This window comes from Pagrus major, chromosome 15 (assembly GCF_040436345.1).
Source record: "Pagrus major chromosome 15, Pma_NU_1.0".
NCBI classification, from domain to species: Eukaryota; Metazoa; Chordata; class Actinopteri; order Spariformes; family Sparidae; genus Pagrus; species Pagrus major.
This window is the reverse complement of record NC_133229.1, coordinates 11508992-11536032: the sequence shown is the minus strand read 5'-3', so window position 1 is coordinate 11536032 and position 27041 is coordinate 11508992. Positions and strand designations below refer to the sequence as shown.

At 41.7% G+C, this 27041-nt stretch overlaps 3 protein-coding genes across 3 annotated transcripts in view; 2 read left to right on the top strand and 1 right to left on the bottom strand.

The window, feature by feature from the left end:
* Positions 1–5682, top strand: part of unc5b (unc-5 netrin receptor B) — an 83836-nt gene extending 78154 nt beyond the window's left edge. Inside the window, exons 10-18 of the mRNA XM_073482330.1 lie at positions 437–631; positions 1000–1365; positions 1473–1560; positions 1966–2140; positions 2226–2465; positions 3459–3608; positions 4154–4318; positions 4415–4593; positions 5517–5682. Of these exons, the coding sequence (XP_073338431.1) occupies positions 437–631; positions 1000–1365; positions 1473–1560; positions 1966–2140; positions 2226–2465; positions 3459–3608; positions 4154–4318; positions 4415–4593; positions 5517–5682 (1724 nt within the window). The remainder of the gene's footprint in view (positions 1–436; positions 632–999; positions 1366–1472; positions 1561–1965; positions 2141–2225; positions 2466–3458; positions 3609–4153; positions 4319–4414; positions 4594–5516) is intronic.
* A 4700-nt stretch (positions 5683–10382) lies between these two features.
* Positions 10383–16902, top strand: slc29a3 (solute carrier family 29 member 3). The gene is made up of 7 exons (XM_073482442.1): positions 10383–10479; positions 11327–11440; positions 11542–11957; positions 12642–12724; positions 13000–13226; positions 14384–14546; positions 15467–16902. Exons 3-7 carry the CDS (start codon positions 11634–11636, stop codon positions 16095–16097), a joined length of 1428 nt encoding a protein of 475 aa, XP_073338543.1. The 5' UTR covers positions 10383–10479; positions 11327–11440; positions 11542–11633; the 3' UTR covers positions 16098–16902.
* An 813-nt stretch (positions 16903–17715) lies between these two features.
* Positions 17716–26637, bottom strand: psap (prosaposin). The gene is made up of 14 exons (XM_073481635.1): positions 26529–26637; positions 23109–23242; positions 22854–22928; positions 22619–22744; positions 21749–21958; positions 21504–21647; positions 21234–21290; positions 20031–20198; positions 19816–19908; positions 19540–19723; positions 19086–19249; positions 18919–18999; positions 18640–18747; positions 17716–18486 (listed from the first exon to the last, which is right to left on the bottom strand). The coding sequence occupies exons 1-14, from the start codon at positions 26560–26562 to the stop codon at positions 18451–18453; spliced, it is 1614 nt and encodes a 537-aa protein (XP_073337736.1). The 5' UTR covers positions 26563–26637; the 3' UTR covers positions 17716–18450.
* Positions 26638–27041: the final 404 nt, after the last annotated feature.

Below are 27041 nucleotides of genomic sequence, written 5' to 3'. Positions count from 1 at the left end.
GCTGCAACCACTGATTATTTAAATGTTTGATTAATCTACTGATTAAATTTCTGTTAATCATGTACTCTCCCAGAGCGCAAGGTGACGTCTTAGTATTGGCTTGTTTTGTCCGATCCAAAATCCAAAGATATTAAATTTACAGTGAAAATCAGGACATTTTAAGAAAGCAGGAACCAGCAAGTGTTTGTAATTTAATCTTGAAAAAGTGATTTAAAAGATTAATGGATTATCAAAATTGTTTTACATATTCTGATGATCACTAATCCTTTAATCAACTAATCACTTCTTGAGCTAAAATAACACATTTATGCACCATTCTGCTACAGCTGAACTGTATTTCCTTCCCTCTTGTGTCTCCCTTGCATTTGCATCCGTGTGTTCCCACATGTTGCTCTTTACGACGTCCTGACCGTCTGACCTTCTGTCCCTCTTTCAGCGCTGGCCCCAGGTATGGGTGTAGCGGTCTACGCTGGTCTGGTGGGGGCCCTGCTGCTGTGTGTGATCCTGGTGCTGTGCGTGGGAGTGCTCGCATATCGCCGCAGATGCCGCCATCTCCACGGAGACATCACCGACTCTTCATCTGCTCTCACCGCTGCCTTCCACCCGGGCAATTACAAGCCTCCCAGACAGGGTGGGTTCACACACTCACACACACTCACACACATAATTAATCATCGTGTTTATGTTCACAACTTGTCTTATTGTTACTCATCTTCATAGAAGGACTTCTTCACGATTCATTTCATTATCACACTGCTATTTATATCATCCCATAAATTAATTCTCTTTAACCATTATCTCCTCTCGCCGAGTCAATTCTCCATTCTTTGCCGCGTTACATTTTTTACACTTTAAGCATTTGTCATGGATTTCCTCCTCTTGTTCTCGCCATCAAATATTAATTAGCAACATTAATCCATTTCACTCGCGTCACTTTTAGCACTCTCAGCTCTGCCTGTGTCATTTCTGGTGATAAGAGAACGTCTCCTCTCTCCACAGATAACCCCCACCATCTGCATCCCTCGGCTCCTCCGGATCTCACAGCCACAGCGGGCGCTTTCCGCGGGCCGCTCTTTTCCCTGCAGCAGGGGGTCAACGACAGCCCCCACAAAATCCCCATGACCACCTCTCCACTGCTGGACCCGCTGCCCAGTCTCAAAATCAAGGTGTATAACTCGTCCACTCTCTCCTCCCTGGAGCTCCCTGCGGACATGTGCTCAGACGGGGAGATTCTCAGCCTGAAGTCGGTGGGTACGGTGGGGAGAGAGCGCGACTACCACAGCCACACCCTGTCCAGAGAGCCTGGGCTGAGCACCAGCACCACCCTGGGTAATCTGGGAGGACGCCTCACCATCCCCAATACAGGTACCATATATCACATTTCACATGCAAGTGAAACCAAAATTAAAATTCCCAGATGGCGTGTTCATTTAATCACACACAAGACGACTCACGACACCTTTCTCCAATAGGTGTGAGTCTGCTGGTCCCCCCTGGTACGATCCCCCAGGGGAAGTTCTATGAGATGTACCTCATTATCAACAAGTGGGACAAAACGACGTGAGTGCCCTTCATCTTTATTCCTCCATTTCACTCGTCTTGTTTCGCAAACCACGAGGCAGAATAGACCTCATTCTCACCTCAATCAGAAGTTTTCGCATGCAAGGCTCACCCACTGCGAACCGCTTGAAGTTGATTTGGAAGTTCTATCACTTTCTCTGAGGATAAAAAAAACGGATGATCTTGTCTCAACTTCTCCTCTCAAATTGGCTTGGATTCATTTCCTGCCAATTTTCTGGAAGTTTGTCATTCAGTGTGCCTCAAATACATCAATGCCGGCATGTTCCAAACCGTGTCGCGGCCTTAAATGTTCTTTAATAAGTGAAGTGTGATGTTTTGGCAACTGTTGCAAACGCACGGTGGTCTCCATCTTTATATGTGTGTATGTGTGTGTGACATTTACAGGCTACCCTCTGAAGGCAGTCAGACTGTACTAAGTCCTGTGGTAAGCTGCGGCCCATCCGGTATGCTGCTGAATCGTCCTGTGGTTCTTACTTTGCCCCATTGTGCCCAGCTAGACACACCTACACCTGACTGGACACTCACACTCAAGACACAGACGCACCAAGGGGCATGGGAGGTGAGACAGACTCTGACTGGTACCAAATAATGGTCATTTTATTGAGTGAAGTGGCATCATTGAACTTTGACTTCTTATTTTTCAGGAGGTGCTGACAGTAGGAGAGGAGACTTTGTCGTCTCCGTGCTACTTGCAGCTGGAAGAGGAGTGTTGTCACGTTCTCATGGAGCAGCTGGGAACGTACGGCCTGGTGGGCCAGTCCTGCCCTCCACAGCCCGCCTGCAAACGCCTGCAGCTGGCGCTGTTTGCTCCAAGAGCACCCTGCCTGTCCCTGGACTACAGCCTCCGTATCTACTGCATCCATGACACTCCACATGCACTCAAGGTGCTGCTCATGTGTTTGCCACGCTCTGTCTGTGTCTGTTTACCTCTCTTCTTTACGTGTTCCCCATCTTCTTCTTGCCTATCAATCCAACTGCCTTTCTTTCTTTCACTTTGATGTGTAAATCAATCTGGCTGCACAGAAGTGCTGTGAATATTAATAAGTGCATTACTGGTAATTCACTTTAAGCTGCAAAAGAGAGACTTTTTCTTTTAATTGAACACATCCACCATGTCAGCTGCAGTTGTAAAATACAGCTAACAGCTTGGTTTACAACATAACACACTTGTCCAAAGACAGAAGTACACCATGAAACAGGATGATAGCACTAGAAGTTAAAGAGGTTCTATGTAACAGTTCGTAGTAATCGTATCTTGTATCAAACAGCCACTGAAAAGTTGAAGGATAGTGGAAATCCTGAGGGCCATATTTGATACCTGTTAGCTAACATTAGCATTCAACCACTTCCTATTTAACATTTATGTTGTTTACATCCAGAGCGTTACACATTCAAGCTTAAATAAATGTGTCCAAGATGTGTGATGATCCCAATATCCCTCCAGATTTTCACTATCCATCATGTTTTCAGTTTCTTGTAAACTGGGAAGCTTCCCACCGTGAGCGTGATGTCAGAGGAAGATGGCCACACTCTGAATATGGTTTATAAGCAAGCGCGCACTCCATCCAGACAAAGTTGGACTTGCTGACGTTAAATATTTCGCTTTTGCAGAAAGTGTTCACACACCAGCCGTGGCAGTAAACACGAGCGTGCTCCGTGCACTTCACTGGCATCACATTACATGATTTCTGGCTGCCAAAGTTCAAACAGCTTTCAGACTGTTAGCTCTCACACATTTCCACTTGGAGACAGCAACTTAGAGAATGCAAAAGGCATTTTAATTAAGTGTGTTTGAAAGCACGTTTTGAAATGATAAAACCATAATAAAACGACTATATCCCTAAGCCTGTCTGTCTCTCTCCTCCTCCTCTGTGCAGGAGGTGCTGGATTTGGAGAGGAGTCTAGGGGGAGTTTTGCTGGAGGATCCCAAGCCACTGCTCTTCAAAGACAGCTACCACAACCTGCGCCTGTCCATCCACGACATCCCGCACAATCACTGGAGAAGCAAACTTCTGGCAAAGTATCAGGTGAGACGCTCAAAATGCAGCAAGTACTAGATAGCAGCAAATGTAGTGTTGATATATGTTGATGTCGGAGTGCAATCATCAGAATTTCTGAATTTAATCAAACTATTGATTACTTAAAAACTAAAAACTCTGAGGCAAAAACTGCAGTCTGACAACCTCTTCATTCACTTCAGTATAACGCCTGTTTTCTCGCAAAATACAGCAAGAGGACTTTCAATTCACTGCTGTTGTAAACATCCCAACCCTCTGCTGCATTCTCTCGGCGGATGCAGCGAGATTGCAGTCCGAACCCTCCCTGAATAAATAAACAGGAAATCAGATAGTGGCCCTAATTTATGGACAGTGCACTTTAGAAATAAATTGTCCTCTGACACATGGGTACCCAGTTGGTGGAAACACCCAATATCAAAATAAAGCATGTTGCACTCCCCTTGAATGGAAACCGTGTTCTAGATCCTTCCTGATTGTGCGGCTCAGGACGAAGCCACTTTAATCAAAGTGCAGAGTATTTGTTTTAGCTTCTTAGCGTTTTTCTCTGTGAACAGGAGATCCCGTTCTATCACATCTGGAGTGGCAGTCAGAGACCCCTGCACTGCACCTTCAGCCTGGAGAGAGGCAGCCTGGCGGTGTCGCAGCTCGCCTGCAAAATCTGTGTCCGACAGGTGGAAGGGGAGGGACAGATATTCCAGCTGCACACGGATATTCAGGAGGTAATGGTGACAACTTGAATAACACAGATTTAAAAAAAAGCCACACAGCGATGCCAAGAAATACAAAAGTTCTTCTCACCCTCTCTGTCAATCCAGACTCTACCGCCGCACTCGCCCCTCCCCTCAGGAGGCAGCTGCCTGCCTTCCTCTCAAGTGGGACCCTACGCCTTTCGCTTGCCTGACTCCATCCGCCAGAAGATCTGTGCCAGCTTGGATGCACCCAGTGCTCGAGGATGTGACTGGAGACTACTGGCACGCAGTCTAGGCTTTGACAGGTCAGATCTGCCTCACGTGTTTGTGTGTGACAGGAAGTTTTGGTCACGCTTTAGCTGTAGAGTCCAGTGTTGGTACTTCGTCCTATTGTCGAGTGATAACTCAGAAGATTGTTCACTGGCTGAGGTTTAGCTGTGTTGGGGTTATGATTTGGTGTTAACATGAGCAGAAATTTAAAAAACTGTGAAAAGTAAAGTATATGTTTTTTGTTTGTTCTATAAGTTGAATATTAAATTCAGGAATATGATTCAGCAGCCATGCTTTTATTTTTGAGATATTTCTTCTTGCTAAGTAGCTAATCCTGCCTTGTGAAACATGGCAGTTTGTTTTTGTTTGTAACAAACTGTATGAATGACTCAAAGGGACAATTCACCCCAAAAAAAAAAAAATCCATATTTTTCCTCTTACCTGTAGTGCTATTTATCCACATTGTCTATTTTTGGTGTGAGTTGCTGAGTTTAAGAGATGTCGGCCTTCTCTCAAATATAATGGAACTGGCCTGCATTAGGCTTTTTTATACATTAAAACCCATCAGCAGTGTCTCTTTTCAGAAATCATGACTCAGTTACTTGAAATCCACAGACCTTGATGTGAGCAGTTTCATGTAGGAACTACTTTTTTTCTCCATCACTGCACAGAAGGAAATGTGCCTCTACTAATGGACAAGAGGCAAAGCTAAGTAAAGCTAACTTAGCTGGCTTACGTTACAGTTACAAGTAGATGCACGCTTCTTTCAGCATGGTGATGCAGTTGGCGGGTGTAGTTCCTAGAAAGACAATCAGAAAACCACAAGAGTCTGAAAGGATAAATGGCAGGCAAGAGGAAATATATGAATGTTTGATTTTTAGTTGAACTGTCCCTTTAAAAACGTTTATAATCACCTTGGCTTTTTCTTTACGTCCTGCCTCGTCTTTCTTCTCCACAGGTATTTGAACTACTTTGCAACAAAGCCCAGCCCCACAGGTGTTCTGCTGGACTTATGGGAAGCTTGTCACCAAGCTGACGCAGACCTGGTATCTCTGGCGACCGCGCTGGAAGAGATGGGCAAAAGTGAGGTGCTAGTTGTCATGACAACAGATGGGGATTGCTGATTGGTCAAGGAAACCAGAGAGCAAGCAAGACATTTTTTTTTTTTTTATCTCACCACCGTGATGAAATGAATATGCACACCCTGGCACAAATCACGAGCCCACAGAGCATTTTGGTTCCTTTCACATGTGCTGTATTACCTCTGCCTCATCTCTGTCTTCAGCCACTGTAGCTACACACTCACCCATTCCCACGCGGGCCGTCCCATGATAACTGCTAACCTGATTCAGCTTGAATCCTCCAAAGCAATGTTGCATCTGCAAGACGTGAAACCAATTTGAGGGTACGAAGGCGTAAAACTGGCTGTTAAGTCATCTGTCATACGCGGTGTTGACTGTCTTCTTCAAAAGATTGAGAATGATATTATTCTTGTATATAAATAACAAAGCTTTGGGAGAAACAATAAAAATCCATATATTCAAGCCCAAACAAACACACAAACGCTAACAGGGGATAACATGTGTTTCCCGAGCAGCATGAAAGTGCATGATTTGACACCATCTCACCTCATGGCAGGGGGCTTTTGATTTCTCCATCGTCATTCTGCGTGTGCAGTGAATGACAGGCAGCGCCGACCTGTCTGCAACCTCCTCAGGCTACAGACAAACTGGTCATTAACCACCTCTGAATCAGACGGGCCAGGATTTCTTGTCCGGCTGCTCCGACTCAAAATCAGGACCCAACCCTCGAGGTTTGAGGGTTCGAGCACATCGCTCTGGGCGGAAAAATAAAAAGATGCCTCTTCTTTTGTGGTGGTGGTGGTGGTGGTGGGGGGGTAATTGCGAAGTTTGTTTAAGAATTGGCAGATAACTAGACGGACTGACTCTTTATATTGTACCAACAAATGCCTCAAAGCCTTGGCATATCATTCCGACTCACAGGGGTGTTTCTCTTTCATCTCTCCTCGCATTCCTCTATCGCTCTGCCACACTCCTCCGATCTGCTGAGAATAAACTGCAGGAGAGCTTTTCTGGTCATCCCTTAAAAGTTTCCTTTGGGGAACGCTCTTTAAGTTATTATCCATATTTGTGGATTTTTTTTTTTTTCATTGCTGTTATATGCATATAGAAGCTGTCCTATCATCTGTGCTTGTTCAGGCTACTGAGATGCTGTATTTTTGATTCTAGGCAGAGTTAGGTGCACAGTGGATGTCTCAGTTGTGAATAACAAAACCATGTTAATTTGTTATTTTTAATTCAAAATGTAAAAAATATGATCTGTAAAACATGACTAGCGGTGGTCACATGTCCAGGTGAAAACACTGGAGGCGTTTTGCTTTGCTGGAACTGTTCAGAGATGAAGATTTCAAAATGGTTTGAATCAACTCGGCAGCAAGGGACCATCAGATTTACCTCAACAAAAACTGCATTATGTTTTGATCTATTCAACATGTGTCCATCCAACGCCCTGTAACTCATCATGTCTCCCCTGGTTCATTTTTATAACATATTGTTAACCTTTTTACTAAGCCGCCTGCTTTGTGGTCAGGGTCCTCGAGCTATTTGCATTATCAATATTGTTCTGTCAGCTCTTGTCCGACGGGAATCGAAATGCTGTTTTCATGACTTAAGTTCTGTGTGTTATCAAGTCTGTTTGTCTCCTCAAAGCAAAAAAGAAAAAGTGTTCATATCTTTGAAACCACAAAAACCAAAACACAGGCAGTATCCCTCCTCTTCAGCAGTGAGTCATGTCACTGTTTTGTGTGAATGAACTGAAAACACAAGTTTGTGTGCGTGTGCGTGTGTGTTGAGTGAGTGGGTATGTTTGGGCAGGTGGGTGTGCGTACTCAGTGCGTGCACACGCTTAAGATCTGTCATTTCTCTTTGTAAGTGCTATGCAAGTACAAAAGAAAAGCAAAGCATTTTGACTTCTTTTGTTTCCTGGAAGAGTAATTCTATTTTTTCAGATCAGGGCATCGACAGGGTTTTGATTTTGTATCTTAAAGTGGTTTAAGGGTGGTTTAGCTTTTCTTTTTCATGATGCTGTTCTCCTGGATCAGAAGAATCGGATCACCAACCAAGGAAGCTAATGCAGAAAAAGCACATTAGGGAGAACACAACAAAGTGCTTTGCAATGGCTACAAAACAAGTTGTGACTGACATCATGAACTCGTGCCCTGCAGGTCTTTGCCCGCGAGGAAATATCTGAACACAACCGTTCAGAACTTTGGACCCCCTGAACACTGCAGGACTATTTTCTTTGCTCAAATGTTGTCACAGAGACTGGCTAGCTGTAGGCTACAGTGTTTATTTGTCCAGATTATCTCGAGTACCTGTTGGATCATTTATGCTGGAGCTGGACTGGATTCCACCTCGCTCCCATCAAAGAGAAGATTTTAGCCTTTGTTCAAGAAGACGGACATTTTTACGAAAAAAGCTAAATGGATTCAGTGACATTATTTTATCTCTGTAAAGAACCAATTGTAAATAAACGTCTAGCCTTCTTACCTGTAACTAAATATAATTTTTATGCAATAAATTATATTTCTTAGTTTAACAACAGTGTGTGTTTTGTTGTTATTGGATTAAATGTTGTTATTGCAAAACCAAACAATGTGGGAGTGGCTTGCATTAAATCCATAAACTAAATTGCAGGCTTCTTTCAGCCCCTTGTCGGGACTAAAATCACCTTTAAATGGCATCTGTGATTTTATCAATTACACCCCATTTTCTCAGAAAATGCAGAGCTACTCAACCCGTCCCTCTTTGCCTCACACCTCATTGGAAAATACCCTTTTGGTCCATTTAGCTTTGAAAGCTTTTAACTGGAAGGCTGTCCGGCCTTCAAATTAACAAGGTTTTAGAGACACTAATAGTGGTCTTCAAGGATTGACTCTGGGCATTTAGATCGAGTAGGCTTACCTCAGTTTTTTTTTTTTTTTTTTTTACGAGTGCAGGGTGAGTGGGGATTCGCCAGATTAGACTCTTACATCAAGAACAAATATCCCATGAGTCATCTGTGGTGAGTGTTCACTGCAGTATGGTCTTTATGGCTAGCAATACTTTGCACCTGTTTCATTAGATGCACTCCTAATTGAGGACTGATATCACACCCTTCAGTGCATGAGTTAATTGAACCTGTATACACAAAGTGGCAGTATATAAAAGCAGATTACAGCTTCAACCCAACCCCCTCGCCTCTACACAGGATGTTTTTGTCACCTGTTAACTAAGAAATTAGCAGTGAGAAAATATTTATTTGAAGGCACGTTAAACCTGTTGTGAGAACACACTGCATGTGATGCCAACACATGCACGTCACACAGCATTTGCAATGTGAAAGGACTATAGCGGTTACTCAGTTCACAGAATCAAAAGTGATCACGTGCATTGAAACATACAGTATCTAGGCTTACATTACAATGCATCGCAGTGCATTTTAAAAGTAAATGTGAAAAAGGGAATCGAATCAATGTTGAGAATCATAATTGCAGAATTTGTATGCTACAAGGATTTGATTTTAGGCTTGTGGTGGAATGGAGAAAAAACATTTTTGAGTGTGAAATTGGTGCAGATTGGTCCTGCAAAATTATATCTGTTGTTGCAGGGGTGTAACAGCAGTTCAGCAGCTGTCAGTTGAACAGGCTCCATGTCTGAATAGTGACTCATTTGATAAAGATTAGTTTATGTCCAGTGGTGTCTGCTCACGTGTCGAGGAGAGCAAAGAGTCTCCAGACAAAGACACAAAATCATGTCGTTTCATGTTTGACTGTAAAGAGCATTATTAGTCTTCTTCCTTATTACACGTGTTGTTTTCATGTTCCAGAGAAGAGCAACAACTCACTAATAGATATGCTGTGGTATGGCGCCCTCTCCTGGTACATATAAGCTTTTTGCATTGCCTTTTGCAATGCAAAAAGACGGTTGGAAATCGACATGAGGATGAGTAGATAATGAATGATTTGTCATTTTTGGGTGAACTAATCCTTTAATGTTTACAATTTAAGGTAAGTTCTACATGCCTAGTAGTTTAAATAAACCATTAATGAATAAGCAACCTTTATAATTCAGTGTACTTTTATCTTTTCAAGAAAAAAACAGCAATAAGAGAAAATTGTGGATGTATTTCCAATCAAAAAACATAACAAAAAATAAAAACATATTACACCCAAGTATAAATACTTCTAAGCTACTGCAGTGTATTGGTGGTGTAATGATTTATATCTGTAGTTAAAAGATCAAGGAAATGCAACACAACTACTCAAAATGTGTTAGGGATATTGGGATATTTTAGCGTTTCACTCTGAATTGTGTTTATTTTTGGTCACCACAATGCGACACATGTCATTTGACTTTTAATGCATATCCATGCACATGCAGATATCACCAGTTATGTTTTAATCAATTCAATTCATTTAATTTCTAAGAACGTGCTTTTATTTTAGAAAAATTGTACCGGAAATCAAGTAAGTTCAGTAAGACTTCCGGTCTGGTGGACGGCTATCAGAATAATAGCGTGGATTACTTTTTACTTCGATTAAGTTTTTATTTCAATTTTCCAAAAATACTTTTTGAATTATGCGGGGACTCGTCCTATAAAAAGTATTTCATAAATGAATCACGCTTCTATTGCGCAAAAAGTACGTTTTGAGTCAGTCTGGCGGTTTAGATTCGTGTGGATAACAATCTTATTCTGAAGGACTGTTGCCGGAAGTCGTGTTGCTGCTGCTCACCGGCTGGAGGCTGCGGTCTGTCAGCTGACCAGAAACCGAAGGGAGTTCGCCGTGAAATGGATTTGTGTGTCAGTGAAAGACTTGTAGGAAAGACTGAAGCGACACCCAGTGAAACTCCGACAGTGAGGTATGTTGTTATTTTATTTAATGAGCCCAGCGTTAGGTCGAGCAGGTTAGCTAGGCTGCTGGAAAACCCACTTAGCCGAGTTAGCCTCTCATATTAGTTTACGTGTAAAGCAAACACAACTTGAACTTGTTTGTTTGCGTGAGCACCCTAAAAATAGACCCCACGGCAGAATGAGCAATTAATTAGCAGTGAGAAGTGACAAAAACTTGTGTTAAACCAGCTGTCCGCAGTTACCAGAGGTCTAACGTTACTGTCCTGTTTTTGAAAGCGTGTAATTGTTTTTTCTTCGCTAAGCATCATGTGAATACTGGTTCCTCATTAGTGTTACACATGCACATGATGCTTAAGGATGCAAGGTCAGCTTTGTACTCTCATGCCTGTCTTCTTTTAACCTCCTTAAATAGTTCAAGTAATAAAGTCATTGTGCAAGCAAGTTAGTAAGTCTATTTCTGTCAGTGGCAGACCTCAGCTCTCTGTCCCATGACTGTTCCTCAGTGCTATTATTTGTGACATGTGAGGTTGTAATTTTAAGAAAGATGCAAGTGAGATTAAACTGTAGTGACTACTTAAAGTCAGGAGAATGAGTCAAACGAAAGACTGATTCCTGCTGTGGGAGGGAGAGCAGTGTGTTCACAACCACACACCACTTCCAAATAGTAATGAGTCAAGCACTCACATTCACATTGTTGGTGCACAGTGAGAAATGTCCTCATGTCACATTCCACACCAACTAAATAACACTGGTGAGTCATTGTTTAATTGTTAGCCTTCTGCAAACCACCTGTCAATATTACGCCTGTAATTGGAAGATGATTCTCAGGGTTGAATGTGCCTCTCTGCACTGCAGCTTCACAGGATCTGGACAATTGGACTGATCTCTACCAGCTACAGCTCAGAGATCTCTCCAGACTATGGCTCCACAGAAAACACAGTCTTCCTTCCTGGAAAAGCACAAGTAAACGTAAGCATCATCCAAACACCGCTCATGCAATGCAATGACATGTTTTGCATTGATTTTTTTGATGGTTTTTTAAAAACATGCATTTCTCTTCTCCTTCACAGCTTTCTTTTCAACACTTCCTGTTTTATTCTTCTGCTGCCTCAGCCTTCCCTTTTCCCCATCGTCTTCACTTTTCCCATATTCTGCCTGTAAAATGGACGACACAGAGCCAGTGCAGCCCAGCCTCAACTCCACCTATATTCCCAATGCTCTCGGCAACCACCTAGTATCAGAGGATGAGGAGAGCGAGGACCAGAGTCCGTCTGCGTCGCTCCTGCCCAAACATTCATCAGTGCCTCTGGCCGTGCGCTACAGTCCAAAGGACTCTTACAACTTGGTGTACATCATCTTCTTTCTGATGGGCATCGGCTCACTGCTGCCCTGGAACTTCTTCATAACAGCCAAACACTACTGGCTCTACAAACTGAGTAACAGCACCGATCACAGCGGCAATGAGGAGCAACATTCAGACCTCAGTGTGAGTGTGAGGGATACTACACATACAACAGGCTAGGTTTATTGTGCATGTGTGTGTACAGGAAACTGCACGTTAGGGCCATTCTGCATGCGTTTCACGGTACCATGACGATCCTGTGAGGGATGTGAGTGTCCTTTTACATCTGATAAAGATCACTTGCAACACATTTATACAATTAGAGACGCTAAAAGGCTTGTTGAGGACAGAGAGGTAGAGTCAGTGTGGTCAAGTAGATCTTCTTCCAAACTATGTCGAATTTTTTTTTTTTCAAGAACCAGAATGGACGAGCGTGTCACAGAGGAAAAACACTCCTGTAATCTGTTGTCAACTGAAACAACCTCACAACATCAGAAACTGTTATGTCTGTATCTGTACACACCTCCTTGAAATCTGCAGTTTGTTGTGATGGTTTAGCAACTACCAAAGAAAGTCTTTCTGCGGGAAATTATTCAACATGAGCCTGTTTTTGTAAGAACTATACAACTAACGCCTGGTTGTTACGTAGGACCAGACAAACTCTCTTCTAGTCTGAGATTCATTTATTTGAGTTTCGACAATTAATAGAAAATATAAGGAAGGACAGAATCTGTTATATTTTTATGTCTCCCCTCTTTCTTTCGCTTCCTCTTATTCTGAGCGAGACACTATGCGAGTAACATTTTGTCTTTCTTTAACTATTCACAGGACTACTTTGAAAGTTATCTGTCCATGGCCTCCACAGTGCCCTCTGTGCTGTGTCTGATACTCAACTATCTCCTCGTTAACAGGTCAATACACACACAAACACACACACACACACATATATATATGCATAGTAATGTAGTACAGTCTGCTTGTTGGTTTGTGTCAGGATGTTTCTGTTACTTTCTCCCTGAACTTTTATACTTGTTATTTGTGTTGATAATAAATATCTTATGATGTAATACTTTTATGGATACAATCAGTATTGTACACATATTGTTCCACGGCACAGAACATCCGCTTCATTTTTGCTTACGTCGATGAACTGAGGAACTTCTGTGTGCGTGTGCTGTGTCTGCAGGTTGTCTCCAAACGTGAGGATCCTGTCGTCTCTTTTTGTCATCCTGCTGGTGTTTGTGCTGACCACGGTGCTGGTGAAGGTGGACGTGTCCGACAGCCGGATGGAGTTCTTTATCGGCACGCTGGTGAGCGTGGCCATCGTCAGCGGAGCCTCCAACCTCTTCTCTGGCAGCATGTTTGGCATCAGTGGGCATTTCCCCATGAGGATTTCTCAGGCACTTATATCAGGTAGAGGACTCTTTTTAGGTCAGTAATGTCTCTTTGAGGACAAGATATAACAGGCTATAGGGGTGTTGAATTTACATGACAGCTCCACCTATAGAACAGATGGTGGAGTTAACTATTTTAATGAGTTAACACGGATGTTGCTAAAAATATTTCAGCTCCCTACCGCCTGAAAGATAAGTTCACTGTTTCTATATTTGTATCAAGTGAGAAGATTACAGTGACACATTTGTCAGTTAATTAACAGGTTTACTTATTTACCATATTGACATCACTGTGTAAAAACAGACCTTGTTCAGAGCAGAACTGGAAAAAGCAGGTAGAAAAAACTTACAGTTTGCTGGCTCAGAGTTTTGGACGCTGATATAATCGGAACATTCCCGTGAAACTGTTGCATGTCTTTCCACACCCTCCCTCATATCCTGTCTGTCTACTGTACTCTCTAATAAAGGCAAAAAAAGATGGATGTATAATTATATTTGTCATAATGCTTAACATTATAACTTAACATTATAATCTTGTCATAATGGTAAGTATTTGGGACACATCATCACTGATGATTTGTCTGATGATGAGGACATGTACAGGCAACGGCGTATTTTATATACACAAGCCAATGTGCTAAAACGCAAATTCTTCTGGTGTTCAGATGATGTTAAAATTAATCTCTTCAGAGCTTACTGTACCCCTCTCTATACTGCCCCCTTTTGGGTTAAGTTCAAAAAGGCAAGTATTCGCAAACTTCAGGTTGCCTATAATGATTGCCTACAAATTTTGATGGGAAAACCTAGGTGGTGCAGTGCGAGTGAGTTATTTTGTCAAGTGCGAGTAAATACATTTCATGCTCTGTTGTGGAAATTGATGTATAAATTCATCTGTCGATTGAATGACACACAAAATTCTGTCTTAATGCTGTTGTCCAATCCTGGTCTCAGTGCTGTGAGGTACCAGTCAGCCATGTGGAAACACTGGTATGACTGTCTCCTTTTACATTTTTATGTGTGTGTTTGTTTGTCTTTTTTGAATGGACCTGGAGTCTAATAATAAAAAGTCTATCATATTTAACATATAGAGGTCATTACGATGGGACATTAAGCAGCTTGAGCACCTCCCATAAGCTGACTCCACAGTTGGAACCTGAAGCATGTTTTTTGTCTCAGGCCAGGCCATGGGAGGCACGCTGAGTGCAGTGGCATCAATAGTGGACCTGGCAGCGGCGAAGGATGTGACAGACAGCGCTCTGGCCTACTTCCTGACAGCCGACGTCTTCATCCTGCTCTGCATCGCCGCATATCTGCTGCTGCCCAAGCTGGCGTATTCAAGGTCGGTAGCAGCCAAAGACACACACACACACACACACACACACACACACACACCATCAGACAGATATATTATCGATTATACAGTATATAATCATTCATGAAATCTTTTGGACTTTTTTCCATTAGAAAACCACAGATAAGATCTATGTTTGATGTGAGGAGTTAAAAGGACAGGAAGTAAACACAGTTCCTTCTGTTCTGTCTGTCACTTCTCAAGAACTGTTGCATCAAAATCCAACACATATTAAGGCTACTAAATGTACAGAATGTCTTTTTGTATTTTTTTAATTAAAAATTATTGGTATTTTATTTAAATACATTTTCTCAAACCAGCATTTAGCATTTTATTTTGATAAATTTGAGTAAACAAGTATTTGTAAATTGTAAAAGATACTCTTTGATGGATTTGTACCAGTTAATACATTTTAATCCTTAAAAGTGATGGATCAATGAATAATTAACATCCTCCTGTGTTCTGTAAAATCTACTTTGATCTGAATGTGGATACTTTAGATTATAGTTCATTACTGTGTAGTTATGTGACACAGTGTCATTCTTCATACGACCACCAGATGGTGCCAAAGTTTAATTACTTCTGAATAATTATCAGAAATATCATAACCTTAACTGTTATTTAGTTCAGCAGCAGTGCACATAATAAATAAATAAATCATTATTTTTAGTTTAATTTAACTCGGACTGATGCTATTAGAAAGTTATTTTAACACTTAATTGAAGACGGCATTATGCATTATGATCATCTCATGATAAAACTGCTGTTTAGGGAACAGATTCACATCTTGTCAAAGTAAAGATGTGGTACAAAAATAAGATAATCTACAAAAAGTCTATTTAGATGAGGTTTTAGATATACCCGTCGTTAATCTGAAAAATGCTGCACTCTTCTTCGCTCCTCTGTAGACACTACATGCTGGCAGCAACATGCACAAGTCCAGGGGTGATAAATGAGGGGGGAGCAGCAGAAGGCGCAGAGAGAAGAGTCTCCGTCCCACCGCTGCAGCCTATCCTCAGGAAGACGTGGGTGCTCGGCCTGAGCGTCTTCTACGTCTTCTGCGTCTCTATCATGGTGTTCCCTGCAGTGTCCTCGGGGATCCAGTCTGTCCACAAAGACAGCAGCAGCCCCTGGACAACCACTTACTTTGTGCCCCTCACCAGTTTCCTCCTGTACAACGTAGCAGACTTCTGCGGCAGGCAGGCCACCGCCTGGCTGCAGGTCCCGGGTCCCACCAGCCGAGTCCTGCCTGTGCTGGTGTTGTGTCGCTCTGTCATGTTGCCGCTTTTTATGTTCTGTAACTACCAGCCGAGGGACCACCTCCACACTGTGCTTTTCACCCATGATGTGTTCCCTGTGGTGTTTAACTGCCTGCTTGGCCTCTCTAATGGCTACCTAGGCACTCTGCCAATGATCTACGGGCCTAAGGTGGTACCTCGGGAGCTGGCAGAGCCCACAGGAGTGGTCATGTCCTTCTTCCTCACTCTGGGACTGGCTGTTGGATCAGCTTTCTCCGTGCTTATCGTGCACTGCATCTGACCAGCCTATGATTTACAGTGGTGTAGTTGAGCTACACAGCAGACAGTAGCTGGACAGTGACAAATACCAGAACCTCAAAGCACTGTGATGAAAAGTGCACCGGGAGGGAAAGGTGCTGCTCATTTCCACCCCTAAAGCCTTAATTCCTTCATACCTCACGTTCATGATGTATGTTTACACTAGAGCTGCAACTATTCCACAGTCAACTATTTTGATAATTGATTGATTGTTTCAGTCATTTTCGGGCAAAAATGTCAAAGATTTACTGGTTCCATCTTCAAATGTAAAAGAAGAAAAAGAAGCAATTTGGAGACTTAACTATGGCATTTTTCACAATTTTTTGACATCTTATAGACAGAACGATTAATCGATTCATCCTGAAAACAATCTGCAGCTTAATCAATAATGAAAACAGCCCTAGTTTATACTGATGTAGCACGTGATGTGAAACTCAGGGCAGCGTAAGCTATGACTCTTGGTGTCTACACATCAGAGATCAGGAAGTGGCTCTCAAAGCATTAGCAATCGGTACAGTCCATAAGGGATACTTGAATTAACACCAAAGCTTTTATTTTTTATTACATAAAAAAACGTTTCACACATAACTACTGAGGTAAGGGGTAAACAATTGTGGTATATAAGTTGTTTTTCAAGGGGTGTTAAATGTTATTTCAGTTAAACTTCGATGAATACAGCTGGAAAAATGTGGCTAAAAAATTGTAAATGAACATGTGGCTGACTTGTGTCAGTTGTTTGTAAACCTTGTGAGTTTGATCAGACTTTATAAACTGAACATTGTTATCAACTCTTTGATTTCTGTCCTCATTTTCAAATGTGCACTTGAGTTGCAGTTAACGGGATTAACTATTTGCTCAGGCTGTTTTTAACATGTCATTTGCAGATAGAAACAAACCTTTAACTGTATCAAAAGCAGATATAATTGTAAACCCTTCAGACAGAAATTAAAACATACTTTAAGTTGACATACTTTAAGTCAATTCAAATGCTCAGTTGACCCATAGTATACAGAATACACACGTAAAGATGTGCATAATTTTCTTTTGTCATTTTAATGTTTAAGTTAATTTATGTCCAGAAAAGTACTTTCGATACTTAATATTGGATACTTCAAGACTTTTACTCTTTACTGCTATTTGTATGGGTGACTTTCACTTTTAACAAAATATATCTCGACTTGTACTGTTCACAACACTGCACGGGACCTAGTATTGCTTTGTTATGCACATTTCCTCCCCAAAATAAGTCCACTGTAAAAAAATAAAATAATCCTTTTATGTTGAAATTTCGCAAAATTTCTAAAACTCAAAGATTTACTTCCCTTCGATATTTAATTACAGTTCACAACCCTCATGTCATTTGGAAAGTGGTCAGTGGCAGAAACATGTAATCTACAGATTATAGGCTAAAAACAGTTCTTATAAAAGTATTTAACATCACAAGTTAACGAAGAGTTCTTAAAAAAAAAAATTTTTAAAAATGACCCAGACATTACTATATAAATGATCCCCCCTGTAAAAAACATAAGTAGTTTATACGGCCTAAACTTTATAAAAATGCTGAGCAAAATTCAGTTTACATCAAGAGAAATGACACCTAGTGGATTGGGATCATTTTTATTGTTAAAAATTTACAGATCAGCCGTCAGTCGACTCAGGGTTTGAAGCAGACAACAATCGAATTCGAGATGCTTTCTGAACGTTAGAAATGCAGTGATTTACAAACAGTAGGAAGAGTGCAAACAATGGGAGGCGAGCAGGAGGTTCACCTCCTGATCAGCTCCTTAAAACAACACAAACATTTTCTACAAAATAGAAATTTTGTTTTTTTAGGATCAGACGTACTGCTTAAAGTAATGCCAGTCATTCTTAACACAGCGAATCATTTCTCCTATAGCTGGGGTGGGTGGGTGGGGGTCTGAGGATCAGATCAGAGCAGCCATCTGGTGCTGCACAACATTAAACAACATGTGAAACTTGAATTTGTGTTTAACACACCACACCCAGCGAGCTATATTAGCAAGTAAAACCCAAATGCAGATCTGCAAAGCCTGACAGGGAAGCTTTGTGACTTCTGCTCAGTGAAGCAGTAACAGGCCGAGCTGCAGGCCACCGTACATATAATCACTCCTCCCCTTCCCCCCCACCCTTGGAAAACACAAATGTCCAGTCCCTTTCCACCATGACATCATCCAAGTTAATTTAAACATAAATTGCAGTCATGTAAGTCCGTTAAAAAAAAAGAAAACAGGACAAAAATTAAAAGAGGGAAGCAGCACTACAGTATTTTTCTTTTAATTCCCTACAGGTCAGTGTGTGCTTGTCTTCCTCTTCATCTATACCCACACATGGCGTTTGCAGTGATCCACAGCCTAAAAGACAGAAACAAGTGGTTAGACAGGCCTCCCAAAGGAAACTTGGTTGTGGTATGCAATACAATATAGCCTTAAAGATAAGTTTGTACCCCCAAAACAAGCCCAGGATTTACACTGTTTGGGAGTCAAAATGTGACTTTTACTACTCACATTGCAACGAGTTGCTGTCTCCATGTTCTTGCACCAGAATGCAGGTCCCCAGCTGCACTGCTCTGTTCCCAGCAGCCTGTGTTCAGCCTCAGGGCAGGCTCCCAATTTCTGAATGAATGAATTGTCCAGTACAAACATGTGAGAAAAATACAGAATGAAGCCGTAGCATAAGGAATGACTTCAATTTATCAAAAAGGGACTTGAATAAAGATACGTATGGTAGATTAAAGTGTTCACGTTACTCATTTTGTAATTTAGTTGTGAATTAATCTGGTTTACCATGCACACAAAGTCTGGGTCGAGCATCTGGAGCAGCAGCTGGACAAGCACTGGCTCGTACTGTTCAACCAGCTGGTCACACTGTGGACACGAGACACAAGTGGTAATGCGAGGCTGTCACACGAGGACAAGTAAAAGTTACAAAGTGAGAGGATGCAACTCCTCACCTCGGTCTGGAGAGAGTCGGGCAGGAAGCTGCACGCTTTCCTCACAGCCTCCTCGATCTGGGCCTCTGTAGCGTTCTTCTCCAGAAGCTCGTCGACATAGGTAACGGCCATTTTGCACACCTGGCAGTAGCCACCGACCTTGAAGTGGGCCTGGTCGAGTGCAGCTGGAAAGAGAACAGAAATCACTGTTAATACCATATGTGGAAATACACCTTTGACGTTACAGAAGCAGATTAAACTGAAGCCTCACACCTGATGGAGCATTTCTGATTTCTAGTAATGTTTGAAGAAACTGCCAATTTTCTCTATTATGACTTTTGAACAACAGTGTCACGATACTGGAATTTCCAATTTTGATACAACACCTTGAAAAATACTGATATTCAATACCAAAGGGAAGAATTGAAACAAATTTAAGATTAAGATTTTTCTTAAAAAACTAAACTGAACTTACAGACATATGTACGTTTGGCTTCATTGCACAGTGCCAACACTGTGCAGACAGTCTTGGGGTCAGCCTGCTGCACCAGCAGCTCAATGATTGCCTCGCCGTAGGTCTCAATCAGGTCCTTACACTCCGCAGACAGAGACTTTGGCAGATATGTGCACACCTTCTCCACGGCCTGAATCACTTCCGCCTGAAACAGACACGAGGATCAGCTTGGCACCAACAGAGCACTGTAGATTTGTATGGCTGTATTGGATACTTCTAGTATAGCACACATCCCACCTCTGTTTTCTGATCCTCCAGCATAGTCTCCAACTGCTTCATCACAAACTCACAGATGGCACACGTTGGGGACTCACGGACACGCACCAAGGGCTGGAAAACAAAGACACGAATCTGATGTGCATGTACAATATTGTGCTATAAAACAGATTTTTATGTTATATAAATGTTGAGGACTGATTAGAGTCCGCAGTTGGGGGCCCACAATGACTCACCTTAGCAGACTTGTCTGTTGCAGACTCCACCTTGGTGGCGGGGAAAAGGCTGAGAGCAGGTACAGACTTGGCAGCAGGTACGGTCTTGGCAGGCTGCAGCTTCAGCATGGGGATGGAATTCTTCATAGCAGTACAGAAGCCAGCAAGGATACAGATCTGCTTGGGTTGCTAAGGACAGAAACAGACGATTATTTCAGGATACACAGATGAACAAAGCTTACCACATTGCATGCTGTTAGCATAAACCACGTGTTTCCAATCTGAATACCATTCCACAGCATTACCACCCATGCAATATGCATACATTTCAATTACACAATAAAGATTTTTTTTTAATACCAGATCCAAACACAAACACACACCCATACTGAAACAAAAGCTCTGCAGCCCTGCGTCTGAGGCATCAGACAAAATCTGATGAAAAAACAGCCATATAAAGCACAATAATAAAGATGGTGCTTTTTTTTCATGGCAACAGCTACTTTAATGTTAGTAAAGACATCTCTTATCTGACTTGTTTGTACAAACTAAGTCACTAGATCCAAGCATACTTTAAATACGACAGCACTGTATGCTCATCCGATGTCAAGAAACAGGTGAGAATCTTAACGTGCCCTTTGCTGTAGTCATACTACAGGCAATCCAGTGTCATTAGCCAAACAAGCAAGAGTGCTCCCTTTAAATAAAAAGTGGTCTCACTCATATTCAGATTATCACATACATGAGGCTCTACAGTGCCAGGTGAGTAGCGCTAGGAGTGGACAGCACAAGAAGCAAGAGCTAAGGGTTAAGAGGCTACAGGCTGGACACAGAAAGACCTACCTGTTCCTGGAGAGCGGCACACAACACCCAGAGCAGGAGAAAACAGAGCGAGACAACATGAATGGAGGGGAGTGGAAAGTAACACGGGCGAAAAGACAACAGGAAGTAAGAAAAAATAAATTAAAAAGACAGAAAGCGATTTAAAGATGTGAATAAATTGAAAAGTCAGCAGGCCAGTTGGTGCTGCGAGACTGGATATGGGCTTAGCAACACCGAAGCATACCAATTATCACAGACGCATTAGTTTTGATGGCCAGTTCATTAAGCTCATTCTTGAATATTAGAGTAATATGACCAGTCATGTGACTTAAATATGCAAACACAGGTTTTCCTTCTTTTAAACATCAGTGAAGCACATGAAGTGAGGGTGAGAACACTCACCATGGACATGAGCTGCTGAACAACAGCGGTACCATACCGGCTGATATACTGCTTGCACTGCAATGAAAAAAAACAAACATATTACATTGTGATTATTTCTACAGATATTGCAGATATATGATTCACGATTAGTGGATATGATCATGTTGGCGTCTGTACAAAACATAAATGAGGTGGTAAAAAATGAATTTTACCACCTTAAAAAAATTGACGCTTCTGCAATTAGTGAAAAAAAGTATCAAAACCCCTCCACTCATGTAGAGTTCTCACCATGTCAGCGATGCCTGGCCCCAGCAGGTCACACTGGTTCTCAAGATTCTCAATGAGACCGTCGATAAATGAGGTGTTGGACTTCGCTTCCTCTTGAGCATCAGTCAGGAACTTGACGCAGTCGTCGCACACAACATTGTTTTCCTGAAGGAAGAGTCAAGGCCGAATGAAGACGACTATCATCAATAGCAGGTGGAGAAGATATTGCTGTTCATGTGGGTGGAGATGGAAGTTAAACAGTCTACCTGCTCTGGAGTCTCCTCTTTGTGGGCCTCCTGTTTAGGGCTCTCCTGAGGAAAGAGGAGCTGGGGCACATTGATGATGAAGGGAGCCATGGGCTGGGACAGGTCGACCTTAGGGATTTCATTGGACTCGAGCTGCTCCTGAGCCTTAGCCAGGGCTGCCTGCTGAGACTGACACAGCCCGATGGCTGCGCACACCACACCAGGATTCTCCTAAAATGAAAAAAAAAAAAAAAAAAACGTAAATTACACCTAGTTTTAAAGTCTTGATGACCCACGCAGCCAAATTAGTTTAAAAAAAGAAACTCAACTTGAACAAGAGATCTAAAAAAAGGTCACATTTTTGTTTTATAGGATCTGTAAAGAACTGTGTCTTTTGTTCCCAAAGTTGACATAGCAGGTGAGAGTTGAAACAAAGACAACTACGCTAAATGGTCACAGTCATGAGGTTCGGTATTACACAAGGACTACTCTGTTCCTATCAGACTAGGACTCACTTCCCCATCAATAGCCCTTATTCAGCTTGCTGCACTTTGCTCACAGCCACTTGTTTTCCTTTTTTTGACCCAGAGGAGGGGACGGACCAGTTACTAAAGAGTCTGAATGAAGCTGAATGATAAACTGAGAGACAAACCAAGGTCCATAGATTTAATAACATCTTTGACTTAAGTTGTTTATAGCTTAATTAAAAGCATTCAATACAATTCTACATGTGATGGTAATGGTACTGTTAATTAAACAGCTTTCTTTTGGGTGTGCCAAAACTGTTATTTTAGTTAATTGTTACAGCCTGGACCTTCCATCACAAGTTTGTAATCTATATTTAAACTGAAACTGGGTTATGACTTGGACAAAAGGTTCAAAGGTGCTCACCAATTCTCCTTTAATGATACCTATAAGGATGGGGTAGTAGCTGTCCACCATCTCTTTGCACTCTGCACTCAAACCTTTATCAGGGATGAGCTCGCAGGCCTTCTCCAAGTACCCAAGAACCTCAGTCTGCAAACACAGAAACAACCACATATCAGACTTCCAAAGTTTAATAGCAGGCAATACATTTTGCTTATCAAAGGATATCTCAAAACACAGGGATTTTTATTTCACTTACCTCAGTGGCATTGTCCTTCAGTACCTGGTCCACCACCATCAACACCTCTTTACACAAGTCACATGGCACCGCTTTCTGAAACCACACAATTGGGCGTGTAAAGAAAGATACATTCACCACGTTTCAAAATGAACAGAATATCTAGAACAACAACGAGGAGCATGTGTTGGGGAAACATTTCATTACCACATTCAGAACAACCAAACGGATATGAATGGCACTTTGGTAGGAGAAAAAAAACGCAGTGTGTCTCACCATCTGGGGCTTGTTCCACACGTTCTGCTGGCAGTGAGTCACAGCTCCACACCGAGATGCCGTCTTTACATTCTGACACCAGTAGGGGGGGCCACGAGCACACTGCTCAGTGCCGAGCAGGGGGGTCGCTACAGCTGCAAAGGAGACAAATAACCAAATTTGATACCGTGTAGAGAGCTTTAATGCAGAGATCAGAAAGCAGACATATGACAAAACCACATCATTTCTGGGTATGTTACGACTGCTCAAAGAGTAGAATAAGAAACAGGAGAAGCTGTCTTTCATTCTCAAGCTTAAATAATCTGTTTTTTCGTTTAAAAAAAAGGCACTGTACGCATTGATCTGAGGTATCAAGAACAGACATTATGACAGGTCATCTAGATTACAGATGAGATATAAGCACACATTTTCTCAGAATGATATTCCAGAAAGTCTAGTTTAACCGAGAGAGTGGTTTTACCACAACGGATGCCACTCTCCCTATCTGAAGACCAGAGGGGAATTTTAGGCTGACACACTTCCTTAAAACATGGAAATTTACTTTCAATTTTGAGAAGAAGACAAAGGATCGAGCTAAACCTCGTGAGCCGAGTTTTATGTTTTGTCCACGACAGTATTTTTTTTTAATTATAGTTAATTTTTAACTCTGAGTGACCAAGTCTGATTCACATGAACTCAGCACAGTTGGGGTGAAAGGGGATTTTTACAGAACAGCAGCCATGTCTTTCCAGTAGGAAAGGTTCATTTTGTCATTCAATAAAGAAAAGCATCGGTCAGTGACCTGTCATTTAGTTAGTTTAGACGGAGTCAATCATCTGCAATGTCAGTTTGGTATATCCTGCAGTCTCCTTAAACCAACTAGAGCTGCAATAATTAGTACATGAATCAATTAGTCAATGTAAGGATTTGCTGCTTTTGTTTGCCATTTATGATGTTTTGTAGTCTTTGGATTTTGGACTGCTGGCTGGACATAAGAAGCACTTGAAAATTGGATTAATGGATAAAATAATCAGATTAATTGATGATGAAAAATATTTTTAAGTTGCCGACCTAAAAAACAACCAAATGCAACAGAGTCCTGTCATTGAGGGGGCCAAGAAAAATTGGTGGGCCCTCTCTGTAAAACTGGAACTAGTTTAAACACTGAGCATTGTGGGTAAATACACTTAACTATTAAATAACTACTATGAAGGAAAAACACTCTAAATCCTATTAGTGCAAATTGCCAAGTTGCATTAGCATGTGCCTCTAAATCTGGCATGATTTACCACCCAAATGCAGACCGCCTAAACCAGTCTGAAAGCACCAAACCATAATAAGGAGACACCTCGGGTGAATTTATGATTTTATTATCTTTAAGGCAAATGCAAATAAAAAAAGAGGGCGTTCACAGTTCTCCTTTTTACTCTAGTAGAAAAAATGATGTGGGAAAGAACCTAATATTTCACAGCACTATTTCCTGCTTTCACACGTTGTTTTTTCTTTCACAATTGATCTCCACAATGCTGTTAAGATGAACATGGTCTTCAAGAGGAAATAAAAGCAACGTAAACACAGCAGTGTACTCTGAATATAAACTTATCAGTATGCAAGAGCTACCCGTGTCCTACGAGTAGTCTCTGGTGATAAAGTACCAACAAACTTCACTATCACCCAGTTACACCGCGGTGACACCCCTCCTGCTCATCATTCATACAGTGCAGACAGGCAGGCAGGGGGCAGGCAGGCATGCAGGGTACTCCCACCCCCCTCCACTTGAATCACATGAGCAGTCAGACAAAATAACAAGCTGTTCCCAAGTAAACAGACTGTACTAATGAGGGGGACATCTCGGCACAAGACTTAAACACTGCAGTAAACTGTTTAAAGCTAATAAGGCAATACACAGCAGCAGGACATATGTTGTATATATCTAGTGGCTTCATAGCAGAAAAAAAGCAAGTCTCCTGTTAGACAAAGAAGTGTGGGCTTTTTTTTTGAGAAGTCAGCAAAAAAGCTGCAACATATACAAGCCTATACTTGACTCGCTTTCTGTGGACGTGATTTCTGTGACTCATTATAGTGTCAGTGAATCAACATCACATGTCACAGCGAAGCTCAAAAGGCTTCAAGTAGGATTCAGATTACATTGTTCAACAGCAGCAAGTGACCCGTGAGATGGTTTCAGTGCAGCAGGCCACACATCAGTACAACACAACCACCATAGATCAGCAGAAAGAAGGTATACATAACACTTGTCGAACAACACGTTGAACCGTTTGGGAATGACTGCAGCAAACACGTGCAAGAATGTCCAAAGATGATATTGTATAAAATCATTTTTAGCCAGAAGTCAGACTGAAGATATGGACTAAATACACAAAGCACAAATACCATGATTTGAAGAAACCAATAGTCAATAGTCTGAAAGAAACCACAGCTTGTGTTCTGATAAGATGTAAAAAAGGACATTAAGTTCACACATATTTCAAATGCCACAGGGCCAAGCTAACACCATGCAACTCCATAAATACATAACCTAGTTGTGTGTTCTGTTAGCTTCACTGCAGCAATGACTTGTGTTGACTTCATTGACCCAGTTTGGTCTGAACATAAAGATAAGCTAACTAGGCTATCAAAGGCAGAAGTGCACATGACAACAGATACAGGTACCATTACAGAACAGTAAGGAGGAACAGAAAGTGAGAAGTAACGCTGCTGACATTTTACTTAAAAGCTGAAATGAGAGTTAATGGTTGAAAGGTTCTCATTTGGACTTCCTTATAAAACCAAACCAAGGGTCAACATAGCACCGTGTACAGTACAGTAGCTGGTCAAAACAGGTTGGGCGGATCTGGAAGAAACCTGTTTTAAAGTGAAAACATTCACCTACGCCGACATAAAACACCATAAGAATGAAACTGAAGGTGTTGGTTAGCTAGCTGCTCGGTTAACTTGTGTTATGTACAAGGACAAATACTGACGTAATGCTTATTCAACAGTCTAACTGTACGATAACGTTGTTGTGGAATTTAGCTCGTGAGCCAGCTAGCCTTAGCTGAAATGCTAATGTTAGCCGAGCTAACATTAGTGCGGGCCAACAATAACGCATTCAAACCTCAAAGGCAAAGGGCCAACATTCATTCGTGCACCGTGAGCAAATTTGCAGAAAATTAATCTACAAAACAGACATCATGTCTCTGTCCCCTTGAGAATAACATCTAATATACGGCAGCGTTAGCTATTAAAGTTAAAGTTAGCCGATGTGTTAATGTTTACTAAAAGCTAACGCTACTTCAGACGCTTCCGCGTTTCCATGTTGAAACGCACTCAGTTACACAACCAAACAGCCTTAACCGACAACTGCCTCAATCGTTTCACCGACAATCTGCACAAACTACAAAACACAACTCGTTCATTCCGTGAGTGTTGGTATATTACCTGATGTTATGAACAGTAGAGTAAGGAGCAGCATGACTCCGCTGTTTCCGGCTCGTCTGTGTGTTTGTTTCTCTGTGGGTGAAGCAGACTGGAGACTGGTGAGCACTGCAATGCAGGAGGGGAGGCTTGTTGATGCCTTTATGATGTCTCACTGTCAGCTGACTGCCCACTGAGACATGTGACTGCCCCGGCGTGTGATCGGCAGTCTTTTGAAAGACATTTTAATTCAAACACACATACATCTAATTACCAGTCTTGTGAAAGTAAGTTTTTGTATTAGTTGTGCAGTGGTTTGTGATTTTTGAAGGATACATGTGGGTTATTCTACACTAAACATCATGGTTTTGACTTTGCACAGCAGTAGTTTCAGTGCTGTATGTAAAGCTTAATATGTCTCATATCATTTACTTCTCTGTATTTTAATAGAAAATCATTTGAAAGACAAAATGTAATGCTGATTGCTTCCCACTGAATTAAACTGTTAGTTTAAATGGTCCCTAATCCATAAATTAA